Source organism: Amphiura filiformis, chromosome 20 (genome assembly GCF_039555335.1).
Source record: "Amphiura filiformis chromosome 20, Afil_fr2py, whole genome shotgun sequence".
Lineage (NCBI taxonomy): Eukaryota > Metazoa > Echinodermata > Ophiuroidea > Amphilepidida > Amphiuridae > Amphiura > Amphiura filiformis.
Window position 1 is genome coordinate 32,142,737 of NC_092647.1, and position 14,462 is coordinate 32,157,198.

General features: G+C 37.4%; 1 protein-coding gene across 2 annotated transcripts in view; it reads left to right on the forward strand.

The window, feature by feature from the left end:
* Nucleotides 1-11,223, forward strand: part of LOC140142604 (uncharacterized) — a 67,357-nt gene extending 56,134 nt beyond the window's left edge. For both annotated transcript variants that reach the window (XM_072164602.1, XM_072164603.1), the window contains exons 5-7: nt 4,641-4,835; nt 6,657-8,180; nt 9,568-11,223. In XM_072164602.1, coding sequence (XP_072020703.1) covers nt 4,641-4,835; nt 6,657-8,180; nt 9,568-10,119 — 2,271 coding nt within the window. In that variant the 3' untranslated portion in view covers nt 10,120-11,223. The remainder of the gene's footprint in view (nt 1-4,640; nt 4,836-6,656; nt 8,181-9,567) is intronic.
* Nucleotides 11,224-14,462: the final 3,239 nt, after the last annotated feature.

Here is a 14,462-nt window from a genome sequence, read left to right on the forward strand (position 1 = left end):
GTGGGGGGGCATGGCCCCACTGCCCCCCCTTTGCGCACGCCACTGGTTAAACCTAAATGTTACAAGGGATCAAATGGTCACACAAGAAGCAAACGTTGCAGTCGCCCCCTTGCAGTAGCAAGTTGCAGTAGCGTCTGCATACATGTGACTACACACAAGATCAAGATATCTGTCACTTTGCACTGCATCTTGTGCTACAAATGCAGCCCCGTTGATCACACATGTATATCATGCATAATGCTACTGTCTTGAAGCCAAATGGGCTACAATTTTAATCTAACTTGCGAGAGGTTCTAGACTTGCTTATGCTTAAGATTGCTTAAGTATGTGTTTGCGTGTTCTGAGTTGCAAGGAAGATTTTGCGCCTTATAAGATTACTATTATTATTATTATTATTATTATTATTATTATTATTATTATTATTGATAATCATTTTGAAATTTTGTGAAACCATCTTGGATGTTGATATGATTCAAAATATGATGAAGGTCAATGTCACCATAGGCCAAACAAGGGTTACATTTTGTTACGAAAATTAGTGCATGCATTTTTCAAGAAAATGATTTTTTGTCCAAAGTCATTTCAAGGTTGTCAGAGGTCATTTGAAGGTCACGACTGGAATTTTTTAAAGACCGCAGCATATCTAGCTAGTTTTTTTCTTTCTGTCAATCTGCTTCTCAAGCATCATCGTTCAGTGACGCCACTTGCACACGTGCTGTGCTTTTAGAGTGTCCATAGATTTGTGGTCAATGGTCATAAAGGGGTCACTACTCAACGGTGCAGTCTGCCGCCTGGACAACCAATTCTTTAGAAATGCTTAGTCGCGCTAAAAGTCGATCGATACATGTAAAAATCAGCACAATTCAGAGATACACCTTTTTTGCTATGAAATTAATTTTCTCGGTCAAATATAAAGCAATATTTTTTTTTCTTCAGTAATGTGAGTTAAAAACTTGGTGCTTGGATATACATTTTTTTTTAAATCCTGGTGTTAAAATTAAGCATCAAATTGTGTCTTTTAGTGTGATATTTTTGATTTTTATAGGCCTTGAATTCGCCTGCGAGCTTTTTACGGAATTCATGTTTTAGCGTCTCAAACTAACATAGTTTGCTAAAGAAAGATATTTCCCACCTCTGTAAAGCACATCGTGTGGGTCTATATGTTATAGTTTTGTCAGAATTTCCGTTTTGTTTTACCCTTTTTCCATTCAGTCTCCGAAAATGTCAAACTAAGTAAAGTAGGCAATGGTGAGTACTTTTATCTCGAGAGCAACCAGCTGAAATAGTCGATATTTCCTTTGTTGTTATCCAGGTCAATTTTTCATTGAAAGCAAATTGCCCGACCAGCGATTAAATCCCCAATTGGGTGTTCTGGTTAAACATGATCAGTAGGAGCGCTATAGGTCTGGGAATTTCTTTGCTATATTGAAGTTCTGGCAACACTATAGCCATGCCGGTATTCCTATTAAACCCAGGGATATCGATCCACAATGCTAGTACTAGCCTTTAGATTTCACGTGTTGATTTAGAAATTTTTTCAGCCGACAGTGAAAGATGGTGAAATCAAAACGGAAATTCTGACAAAACTATGATATATAGCTCACGGTGATGTGCTTTAGAAAGTTAGGGAAAATCCTTCATTAGCGAACTATATTACTTTGAAAAGCTAAAAGGTTGATCCAAGAAAAAGCTCGCGGGCCGAGCTGAAGCCTATAAAATCGAATATCTTACACTAAATGACTGAATTTCAGGCCTAGTTTAACACCAGGATTTAAAAAAAAATCAGTATCAAGCATTATAGTTTTTCCAGCCATTTACTGAAAAATGAAAATTATTGCTTTTCATTTGGCTGAGAAAAAAATTTTTTTTTGAAAAGGTGTAACTCAAAATTTTGCTCATTTCAACACCAATTTCGATCGTTTGTATTGCCTCATTAAATGACTGAGTGAGCCTTGCAGAACAAAAGAATCGGTTGTGCAGGTAGCTGACTGGGTGTATAATGGAGTAATATCCAGTCTGAAATAATAAAAGGCTTTCAGAAATCCAATTCTGTCTTAAGTTACATAGTTGCACATGTGCATGTGTTTATATTTAGTTGGGAGTTTTGAAATTGTTCCCATAATTTGACAACTACACGTAATACACATTGTAATTTGAATATGTCATCACTGCTCTGCAGAAAGGCTTAATGCCAACAACCCTAGGCGAGTCTGCACATTATCGCCGCCCACTTTGGTGGTAACCCCCAAGTTTCACCGTTAGAACTTAAACGATCACTGACTGACAATATATCGGCTACCAACAATGCATGGCTCAACACTCACAGCACTCGTTATCGCGAAGACTGGTGGCCACCACGACGAACCACTATAATTGGGTCAATAAACTTCCTTTGAAATCGCCGATTGCACTCAAGGTATCTTAAGTGGCAGTGGCGTGGCGTGGGTCATCCGTATGGGAGGGGGCACCGACCATGATTGGGGTCACGTGCCCCGTGCCCCTATGACGCTACGCCACTGTTAAGTGGTGTTGTCACCAAGCTTACAATCGATCGTATCATCATAATCTTGTAGTGTATTGAGTAAATTCAGTGGTTAAATAAAATGTCCCTGGTTATTTGATCGGATTTTTGATATCGCATTATACACGGTACTATTTTTAACATAATCATAGTTATTTACTAATTTGTTGTATTAAATATTCGAACGACAATGATTCCTAAATTTAACAAAAATGTCACAGCTGTTGAAGAACACGGGCGAATTGATATTGTGTCCCATCTAATAACGTGGGCGATGCTATTTTTTAATTGTGTTATTAAAACAAACATTTTGACACCACTTTTGGCAAAATCGGAGCACTTTGATGTTTTTGACCCATAGAGCCAAAAACTACTACTACTATGCTGCTATTGCTACTATCACTACTACTGATGATGATGATGATGATGATGATGATGATGATGATGATGATGATGATGATGATGATGATGATGATGATGATGATGACAATAATAATAACAATTTAAGAAAGTCAATGTTGTTTAAAATGCTCTTGAAAAATAGACCTCTAGACATAGACACTGGGTAATAACAATGCATGTGTGCAAGTGGCATCACTGTCCTACGTAATTTGTGGGAGAAGATGCATTTGAGCTGAAATGACGTTTTTGAAACCCCTTAATGACCTTTTACCCCAAATCTGTGTACACCCCACAGACACTGGGTAAAAACATTGCATGTGTGTAAGTGACATCACTGTCCTACGTAATTTGAGGTTTTGACTTTAAAACCTACATTTTGGTCAAAAAGTGTGATTGAAAAGGTAGTTTTCAACATATTTTCCACATTCGCCTTGCTATAACATTGAATTGTGTTATCTGTTGACCTAGTGACTATAAGTGTTTTCAGAGAGAAGTGTTAGCTTTCGTTTGATATAAAAAAAAATCTGATTGGATGAAGGGAAAACTTGTCTTGAGGTGTCGACAAAAACCAATCAAAGAGGCCCATTTTTAGCTAGAAGCTTCACAGCACCTACACTGCTATGCACTCAACCGTGTAGTGTAATCAAAGACTGTGGTGGAGACATTCGCTGCTTGTTGTTCTTTGCTTGGAAGCTCTTGGGACGAAAATGTTTGCTCATGTGTATCGAGGTGGAAACTATGCGCATGATGGTTTATAATAGAATCGTTTTTGTATAGAAACCTTTCCATATGTAACATTTTAAAGATATTTCTATTTATACCGGAAGTGACCCCTTAATGACCTTTGACCCCAAATCTGTGTACACCCATTTGACCCCTATGACACTGCGTGACCTTTGACCCCACAAGTTTCATGTGACATGTAAGGGCATGGTCAATGATGGTTGTGACCAAGTTAGGTCAAAGCCTGTGTAAGCATGTCAGTGCTAGAGCAAATGTAAAGGTCGACAGAAGAAGCAGAAGATCCTGTAAGATAAATTCTTAAACACTTGAGAACGTTCCTGGAATCTCATTGGTTCTTACCCGTGTGACATGACACGATATCACACGGGTCAGCGCGTGTGCATCAACGCGATACGCGTGCTCGCCATTTGAGCCAATCGGAGGCGCATAGCAACAACGGGACTGATCGATTTTAAGCCCTAGGTAGTTCCTTGTAAAATGTAGGATTTAATTGGATTAAAATTTGTAAAGTGTTTAAGAATGAGAATAAAGGTATTGTTTTAGCCGCTGTCGTGCATCTATCGTCTCATATAACACGGGCGACATCATTATTTTTGGCGTAAAACAACTCGGCTTCGCCTCGTTGTTTTACTTAAAATAATGATGTCGCCCGTGTTATATGAGACGATAGATGCACTCCAGTGGCTAAAACCAATACCTTTATTCTCTAAATACACAACCGTGACTAACGTACGTCACGGCCGTGTAAAAAGAAGAAGATCCTGTCAGAAAAAAGACACTGCCGTAGTCAACGGCTATGTAATATCCCTTCCTAAATGTTGCGGCAGCACAAATAATGTCACATTACTATTTGAGTGCTCCTCCGACTTGGTCACGGACATAATAACATGAACAGTATCAGAGGGTACAATAATATTATCATTTAAGATACATTAATCTACAGTAATCGTAATTGTCTCACTATCATGTTTAGAATTCTTCAGAGAGCTCAAACAGCACAAAATGCAAGGTGCCTCGATTCGACCCCAAGACGGATCATCCGCCATATGTTTCCTGCAAACGAGTCCAACCATTACCAGACTCATGCGACTTGGCACATAAGATCTACTTATCACAGCCGAAGCCAGTGTGTCCTGACCAACGGGAGCTTAGTATTTGCCAGTTTCAGGTAAAATCATTTCATCAATGGCACGGTGGAGATTTTAAGGGATTGGGTCTATTCAACTATATTCGAATTTGAAGGGTTTGTTTAAGACGCAACATTTATCAAACGTTTATAATCAGGTACAATCGTTCCAAAGAAGCAATTTAACCTTATTAACCGAATATCAAAATGATCCTAAAATGAGCCTAAACGCATACCACGACATGTGTTTACCAATGGACACTACAACAAACGTAAACACAGTCATGTCATTCCACAAGCAAGGAAGTCAATTGAGCTGGACGGTGGACAACTGTGCAGAAGGTTCCTTTTCCAGTAAGGGAGTGTTCATAAATCCTTTGATGATGGGGGCTGGTGGAAAATATTGGGGGGGGGGGGGATCAAAAAAAAAGTTTGGGTCATAAAAAGGGGTAAAAGTCTGAAGTAAAATGTACGAGAAGGCATGCACATTCCATTTTGTTTTAAATTGAACGTTAAATATTCATTTGTGCACTTTCAAGTTTAAAATAAAAGAAACTTTACAATTTGGGTATAACACTATGACTCCAAACGGTAATTTAAAGTTAATGACGTATATTTGTGGTTTCTTTTTTAGGAATGAAGGGAGGGGGGGGGGTCAAAAATATTTTAGAACATAAAAGGGGGATAAAAAAATCCAAATTTTTGATGTCCGAGGTTCCAACTTTCCCCCCCCCCCCCACCAACGAAGTATTTATCAACACTTCCTGAGTAGTAATGTCAGTATCCATCTGGTCACGTGAGCATTAAATAAGGCGGATTTAAGCCTAAGCTTGCTGTTTTGGCTACTTTAATGACAGAGTCACAGTTGATTGAGTACTCGAACCATGCATTTAGGTCTGTGCTAAGGCGTTCGTGACGTGCTGCACCCGATAAAATCCTCTTTACCCCCCCCTCCCTCCCCATTTGTCCCAACTACTTTTCAAACGGCGATTGACGCCCGTGGGCAGTTTTTAAATGGTGGGCCACAATATCAAAATGCCCCTCCCAATATTTTGCCAACAATCAAAACATCTCAAGCACAATCGTTTGATTAACATAAGCACAAAATTATATATTTAGAGGTCTGTTCTGCAATAACCAACAGTTAGTGTTTAAAAATATGTACAAATGGCGTCAAGTGGGACCCTAATTTTTAAGTTACAAATCTGACATCTGAGGAACGCATACTCCCGGACACGTACACCCCTACGTCTCGTAAGTCTAGACCACAAGCGGGCAAGGGCGGAAAATTCCAACTCACTCGACGAACTCTACTTTAACGCAAATTAATATGTGTCCCTAGATTTCAAAACGGATTGGCGACCATGTCCGCAAGATCTACTAAGTATAGTGCTCATTGTCTCTTTACAAACTACACTGCTCGAATGTTGGGCATGGTTTTACTATATCCAACGTTGAGCCAATATGTTAATGTTATCAGCAACTTTTGGATAATATTTAATGTGATTTAAATGTTGATCACTTCTTACACAATTGCTCGGACTCAACTGTTAGGTCATGTTTAGGTCTATTTTATAATCAAACATTTACTTTTTGTGTACAAAACATTAATATACGACGTATGTTAAGATTTATTTTTCAACAAATTTAAAAACACACTTGGGTCGACAATTGTCATCTGTGTGAATTTGAGTGAAATAAGGCATCGTCGCTTTTTCGGAACTCAGAATGTCGGTTAAAAAGTTAAAGTTATGGAAATACGTGTAATTAAACCTACAAAATATATCTAACCAACATTCTAGCAGCCTATACATGATTTTCTGCATATTAAATTATTATCATTATTACTCAATTTGCTTGCAGAACAACAACACTTATCATGGAATTAAATGTTCCGACAGCATGTGTGAATCGCCCATATCGCTAGGTGCTATAAACCCACAAGACGGAACTCTAAAATGGAGTATATTTACCGACATCAATGACTTAGAAAACAGCATCCTTGATTTTCTCAACAAGAACTCGAGCAATGGTAACTATGGATTTTGCTATCTGAAGTGTACACTTAAAGACAAGAAACTTGGCAATCAGTTGCTTCTTATACCACAACACTTTACCCAGAACACATGTAAAGATAAAACCTGTTGCGATGCAATAACCATCAACGTCATATGGTTGGATTCAACATCGCATAGTCATTTCTTTCGATCTTTGCCAAAATCGGTTACTGCATTAAGAAATGCTAAGGAAAATAAGCTTGCTCACGTGTTTAATTATAATCTGATGCAAACAATGGCAGGACGCACTTTTGCAAATACTATGATGTTTACATTAGGAAATCATCGGGCTAGGACAGGTATCGGTAAATTATTTAAGTTGTTTCAAAACGGTGGATACCATGTGACATGGATAGATGATCTCTGCTGGTCAGAACGGATACAAGCAAAGCGGGTTGTAGGTATGCCTAGATTTCTTGGTATAAAAAAAGAAGAGAGCACCGTTTCTAAGTCTTGGAAAACACTACATAAAGTATTGAAATCGAAAGGTGTTGACCAAATAGGATTATCTGCAGCTAATTGTGAGATATGGAAAAGCAACGGACTTGAACATCCTTTCGGAGAAGATCCAAAACCGATATGCTACAATGGAAAATATCAAGTTGACTACATGCTCTCATATATGGAATCGCTACAGAATCAATTATCAAATGGTACTTGTAAAGGACCATTTTTAAATTATTTAGAACTTAACGTATGCCATGAACCTAGTGGGCGCCGATGTCAAACTTTAGATGAAAGTCTTGCTAAGTTTATTAACTTCCTTAACAAACAAAGCAATACATTTACTTTCATATTTGGAGATCATGGATTAGCATATGGACCATTTTTAAAGACAACGGCTGAAGCCAAAGTAGAATTGGCTCACCCGGTTTCTTTCATTCATGTTTCAAATGACTTGGAAGAAAAACTGGGAAAATACAAAATGGAATCTTTAAGGTTAAACCAGGACAGGCTGATTGATATTGTAGATTTGAGACAAACCCTGCTAACCTTTTCACCCGATAATGATAAGTCTATTTTTCGACTTGACAAGAAATACGACACGCATCCCAATGGACTGTTTCATCCCATTGATCCAAAGAGATCTTGCAGGACTTTGGGTATTGATTTAGAAAGTAAGAAGTGCATCTGCGAAGAGGGTCGCAGGAGCCATAAGATGTCAAATGAAACCAGAGTGAAAGTGCTAGCAGATTTTGCTTTGGGACAGATCAACAACATCATCCAGGACCAATTTGTTGCTGCGAACGAAGAAAGTCCATCTGGATTCGGTTCGTGCGAACGACTAGTTGGAACATGGGTTGGCAACGTGGTCGAATCTTATCACCAAGTAAGTAGACAGATACGATGCATTTAAGGGATTGGACACAAAGGTGACATTTCCATCCCAGTTTTCCGCTTTATTTCTGTAGTATTAAAACTCGCAACTTAAACAATAAGGGCTAGAATAAACTTTGGAAGGGTAAGTACTGTATCATTATAACAGGCCTGACACCAATTTAAACATTTGTGGTGATGTTCCAAGTTCAGGCTCTTTTTTTTTTTGGTCCTCAAAATTCCCTTTTCCCCGCGATTGCCGGGGAAAGGTGATATGTTATTGAAATGGAGATACATGGACATATTGTGGATTATGCCTTTTACATACTTTTAAGGTCACTTGTGGCTATCCCGATTTTTTAAAACATAATGTTTAACTATCTAAAAACAATATTATATTCATAATTTTTAGGGACCGTTCACAAACACTTGTTAGGGGAGGGCCTGATGCAAAGGGGGGGGGGCTTAAGAGGCCTAAGAGGTGGTGCTGAAAAAGTGACCACAAATGTTCCCGGGAAAATAAAGTTTATATGCTTTTCTATGGGGTTGACCCATAATTTTCATGTCAAAAAAAGGGGGGTTGAAACTTTGAGATCTGAAGTGTTTGTGAATGGTCTCTTACTGAAGCTAAAACGTAAGCAGATGGGCACATTTAACACTATAACAACAATTGCAGGCGTAGGCACACTAAAAATGGGTTATTGTCGGATAAAGCGCTATTACAATAAATGAAATTTTTGGCATTAGTTTCCCTGGCAAAAACAAAATGCTTTTCTTATCCCTTTAAAATTTAAAATGCGTACTTGGATACAGCATATTTATAGTCTTTCTTAATTCGCCGTAGAAGTAGTAATATAACAGGATTAATTGCCATAGCAATGGATTTACACTATTCTTTGGTGTATTGCCCTGCACTATCAAATAACAGGGATAAAGACCTGGATCGTAATCGTATAAAATGTTCATATCATGCTGAGTACTCGAACCTGCAATAGTAGTGTCTTTGCAATGCAATTCAGTCAATCTTGAAATGCGTATTTTGTGCGATACGTCGTTATCATAGATATCCTACCCTTACCATAATCCTTTGCAACATGATGTATCACCTCATTTCATCAAATGACACTCTTATTACCTTGTACAGCTTCCTTTGTTTTCATTTTGTTAATAGACTAGCTGAACATGTGTTGATAATTAAGAAATAAACATATTTTGCAAGATCTGGATGTGCTCTGTTCATTGTGGTAGGAAATGAAAGAAATGCATTATTATGAGAAGTGTAAGATATCTTCTTTGCGCCGTTATCATGTCTGACGATATTTTGCAATATTTGTTTAATGAATGTTTAAAATACATATTCAGCTAACATGATTACTATCAAATATAATTTTTTCTGATAGGATACTACGGTAATAGAAATGGATCTGCACCTACCAGCAAAGCCACATGCTCCAGAAGCGGACGATGTTTTCTCAGCAGTTGTAGAAGTAACGTCAAACTCACAAGATGGTCCGTCACTGCATCTCGTCCACTATGAACGGACATCCGTATATGTCGTGTATGAACAATGCCGTGATAAGGGGGTCGAGGCTAAATTATGTATTTGCTCGCCATCCAATCGGTCTACTCCAATTAGGCAATGGCATATAGAGCCTCCCGTAGTGTTTGGTACAGTAACTAAAGTAATTAGTCTGAATGAACATGTTTTTATTTACGAAAGAAGGTCACTTTATGGGATCATTCTAGAAGTATCTTGTGAGCAGCCGAATGGAGTATTCGAGATAGCACTTGTTATTGTTAACTCATTGAATGTTGTATCTTCTACTACATTACATCAACAAACAATAACCATAAAGTATCAGAGAATATATTTCCTTTCTGCGTTTTACCAACTAGACCCTTCAAACAAATGGACATTGGAATACGATGTGCAATTCAGACAAATATTTTAGACAGACGCAACCTGTATACAATATATTAGCAGAATGAAATGCCCAATTTTGACAGGGAGGTAAATAAGGATAAGTCATTCATTCGTTTATATTCATTCATATTTTATTTCCATATAAATCATTACATTACATTACATCAAAAAATATACAAACACGATACATATGGAGGAAAAGGCTGGAAGACCAAAAAGGCCTGAAAGTTAGCCTTTCCCTAAAATCAAATGAAATTAGCACAGAAAATAAGCAACTTTACCAAACATAACCAAAAGACAAGACAAGGGACGTGCTCACGGAAAAGATTAATTATATTGAGAAATAAGTTGGTTTTTATTCATTGCGGAAATGTTTGACAGATTTTGAAGCTTTTAGATTTTTATCTAAAGAATTCCAAAGAATGGGACCTCTTGTACGTATGGCAGGATCAGAAAACACTTATTTTTGGTTAATTTTAGGTCATTTACATATCTTGTCAGAACAAGTTATATATGTCAGAACGTTTAGTAAAATAATTATCAAATGAACAGGGCAGCTCATTTATGGAGTACCTGTACATGAATGTACCTAATTCCAGTGTATACATATCTTCAACCTTAAATACGTTATAATTAGCAAACAATGGCGTCTCTATAGTGACCGTTTGCCACAGTTCTTATAGCCCATTTTTGAATTCTTCATTAACAATGTTTATTTGGCGTTCTACGTTTTTATGGGAGTACAAAATAGTGGTATCATCTGCAAAAAGGACGAATTCGAGTACTTTGGATGCATAAGTTATATCATTGACATAGAGTAAAAATAGAAGTGGACCCAGGGTTGATCCTTGCGGAACACAACATATAATATCGCGTGATTCTGATTTATAAGAATTATAATAAACATATTGTTTTCTGTTGCTTAGCTAGTTTCTGAACCACTCTAACACAATACCACGAAAGCCATAGTGTTCTAATTTAATATGTAAGAGTATGTTATGATCGATTGTATCAAAGGCTTTTGACAAGTCCAGAAAAAAATTCCAATAGTGGTTTCGTTTCTTTCAACTACTGCAGTAACTTTGTTTACCATTTGCTCTATAGCCATAAAGGTCGAATGTTTTTACCGAAAGCCAAATTGTTTGGTGTTAAGGATTTGCTTATTTTCAATGTAATCCGTACATCTGTTAAAGATTAATTTTCAAGAATTTTTGAAAATCACGGTAGGAGAGAAACTGGACGATAGTTGACTGGGTGGCCAATTTAATTAAATTTTGCCCTCAAATTAGGCAATAATTTTCTGGGTGGGCAGTTGTATTTAATGGTATCCAGGCGCGTGGATTTTCCAAAATGTAAAATGTAGATTTGTTTTTGCTAGGAAATCGGCTTGGATGTAAAAAAGTGATTTTACCCCTATAAATAGACCCAGTTTTTGTACTAGTTTTGATAATTACATGGGCGGGGGTATTTTTAGATAATGGTCAAGTTGAACTTACTGGGTGGGAATACTATAAGTTAACAGGGTGGGCAAACTATAAATTAACAGGGTGGGTAAATGTTAATTACCTCCCTGAGTTGTGACACAGATTTCCTCGTTGACTTTGGGCATGTTGCTTTATCACCTTATAGGATGAAATAATTTCTCGACAAGCTAAGTTTTAAGCAAAGACGTATCTTCAACGATATCATAACCAATAGAAGCACGTGTCTGGTTGAAGACAGAATCTAAATGCTTAATTGAGATATATCCTCCAGCAAAAAGTGTTGTCATACCAGAAGACATGTAAAAGTCGAGGATAGAGATCATTGATGATCTAATGTCCCAGCAAACACAAAACGTTTTCGACATCATTCGCAAAAGGTTATAAAAGGTTGTCAGAAAACGTTTAAATGTCGGTTTATATAAAGGGTACATTAATGGTATAAAACGTTTTTATAACATTAAAAAACATTTGTTCGTAATTTACTGCACAGCAAACACAAATGTTTTACAGAAAACATTTAAATGTCAGGTTATATAAATGGTATAAAAACGTTTTAATAACATTCCAAAAACATATTTTGAAAACTACTTGCAAATCATTCTAAACAGAATGTTATTTTGGGATTGAAAAAATATTTTGCAAAAAATGTTTGCCCAAAATATTTACAATAACGTTTTTTAAATGTTTTCATGACCTTTATATAAACCGACATTTAAATGTTATAAAACGTTTTGTAAAAAACACTTTAAGAACATTTCTGTGTTTGCCTGGTGCAAATATTTTAACATAATGTTATTTAAGTGTTGACAAAATATTTGGCCAAAAATGTTTGCAAAAATAGTTTACAATGACATTTCGAAAACATTTTAAAAATATTGTTGTAGTGTGTTTTCATACAAAACGTTTTAAAACGATTTCATGACCTTTATATAACCCGACATTTTAATGTTATTAAAACGTTTTACCTAAACCAAAACCCAAAATATAACTGATTTAAAACGTTTTAAAAACGTTTTTTTAGTATTTGCTAGGACGTTGTTCCACTGGTCTGGTTCAAGGAATTAAAAAAAGTCAATGGTAGTGTTTTCTGCAGGATCAATGTGATTTATGTCAAAATGGGTCAAATGTTCCAAATTGAATAAACAATAGTATCACATTCGTCTTTCCAAATTAATACCAAAGAGATATAATTTGCTATATCTGAGAAGTCATCTTATTCTAGAATCATGGGTCCAAATTCAACAACCCTATACACCCTATAGCGTAATGTAACATTGACAGTTCATAACATGAAATTTAGACTACGCAGATATGGCAAACAATACATTTTACGTTTCCTTTTGTCAAGACTTAGGGACCGTTCACAAACACTTGTTGGGGGCCTGATGCAAAAAGGGGGAGGGTTTTTTTTACCCTCCTAGGGGGGACTGAAAAAAAATGACCACAAATTTTCCTCGAAAAATTGAGTTTATATGCTTTTCTATGGGGTTGACCCATAATTTTCATGTCAAAAGGGGCCCCTGAAATTTTCGAGGTCTGTAAAGGGGGGGGGGGCCCGAAAAATGTTCGCGATAATTTTTTTTGCATCAGGCCTCCCTTACAAGTGTTTGTGAACGGTCCCTTATATTTGGAGCAATTTTAAATTATTACCCATGTATAATTTGGTTTTCCTTTGACCCATATATCATTAATTAGACATTCCAGAGATATAATTACCGTACGAACATTGACCTTTGAAACTTGGCATATTAAAAGCATTTTACATTTAATCCTTGTGTGACCTTTGACCTTAATAATTCACTTTGCTCAAGGTTGTCTCGTGGCTCCCGGTGGATTCTGAATCTACGCACCAATGGTTGTTACTTAAAGCAAACAGTACTACATAAGAACGCTTCACACCCATATATACGGTCATTTTACTCTCCATCGCTGAGCAACAAGCGATTGGTGTTTGACTAATGAGGTAGCGCGCTTTCACCAATGCAACAAAAGCGCTCTACCTCATTGGTTGAAAACTCAATCGCTATCGCTCACGATGTAGTATAAATTCAGCGTTACATTTCATTACGCTACAGACTACTTGAACAATAAGTCCTTTTTTACCAACGATTAGCTGAAAAAAGCAGTAGTGACTCACTTAGCCATGCCATGAATTGGTCGTTTCGCCCCCCCCCCCCCCCCCCACCCGCACGGCACTTGCCCCCCCAACCAGAGTTGTAAGCTCGAGTCGTGTGACTTGGACTCGAGGTACGACTCGAGTCACGTTTTTTTTAGAACGTTTGCAAACTGACCTGACTCACCAGCACGTGCCCACTTGCCCCCCAACCAGAGTTGTAACCTCGAGTCGTGTGACTTCGACTCAAGTTTACGACTCAGTCACACCCAGACCGACTTGCAACTTTAGCAAACTGACTTGACTTACTTGTGACTTAGACAAAATGACTTGCACTTGGACGAAAATGACTTGTTATCAACAAACGTCTGAGGTTACAGGCCCAAACTGCATGTGGCTCACGGTTTGTTATGAACAACAGAAACCGGCTGTGAAGGAGGCTACATAGGGATGTTGTTGGAGTCACATTCAATTTCGGAAAAAACGACACTCGGCCATGGAATTTAATTTTAAGTTTGTCAGTATATAAACGGTAAATCAAGTAAGTTTTTTCCTCTCTGAATACTTAGAAACGGTTGTTTGATTCCATTGACTATTTGCGATCGAAATTTACATAACACCAATGACAGAAATCATCAACAAAAATCGAATCAGGGACTTGTTTTCACTCGACCGTGAGTCGCATCATCAACCAGGAAGTGACGTGGCACGGACCGACAGAATTAACAATTACATCATGAATTATTCGCTGGCGGGCATCGATCGCGTCTGGCA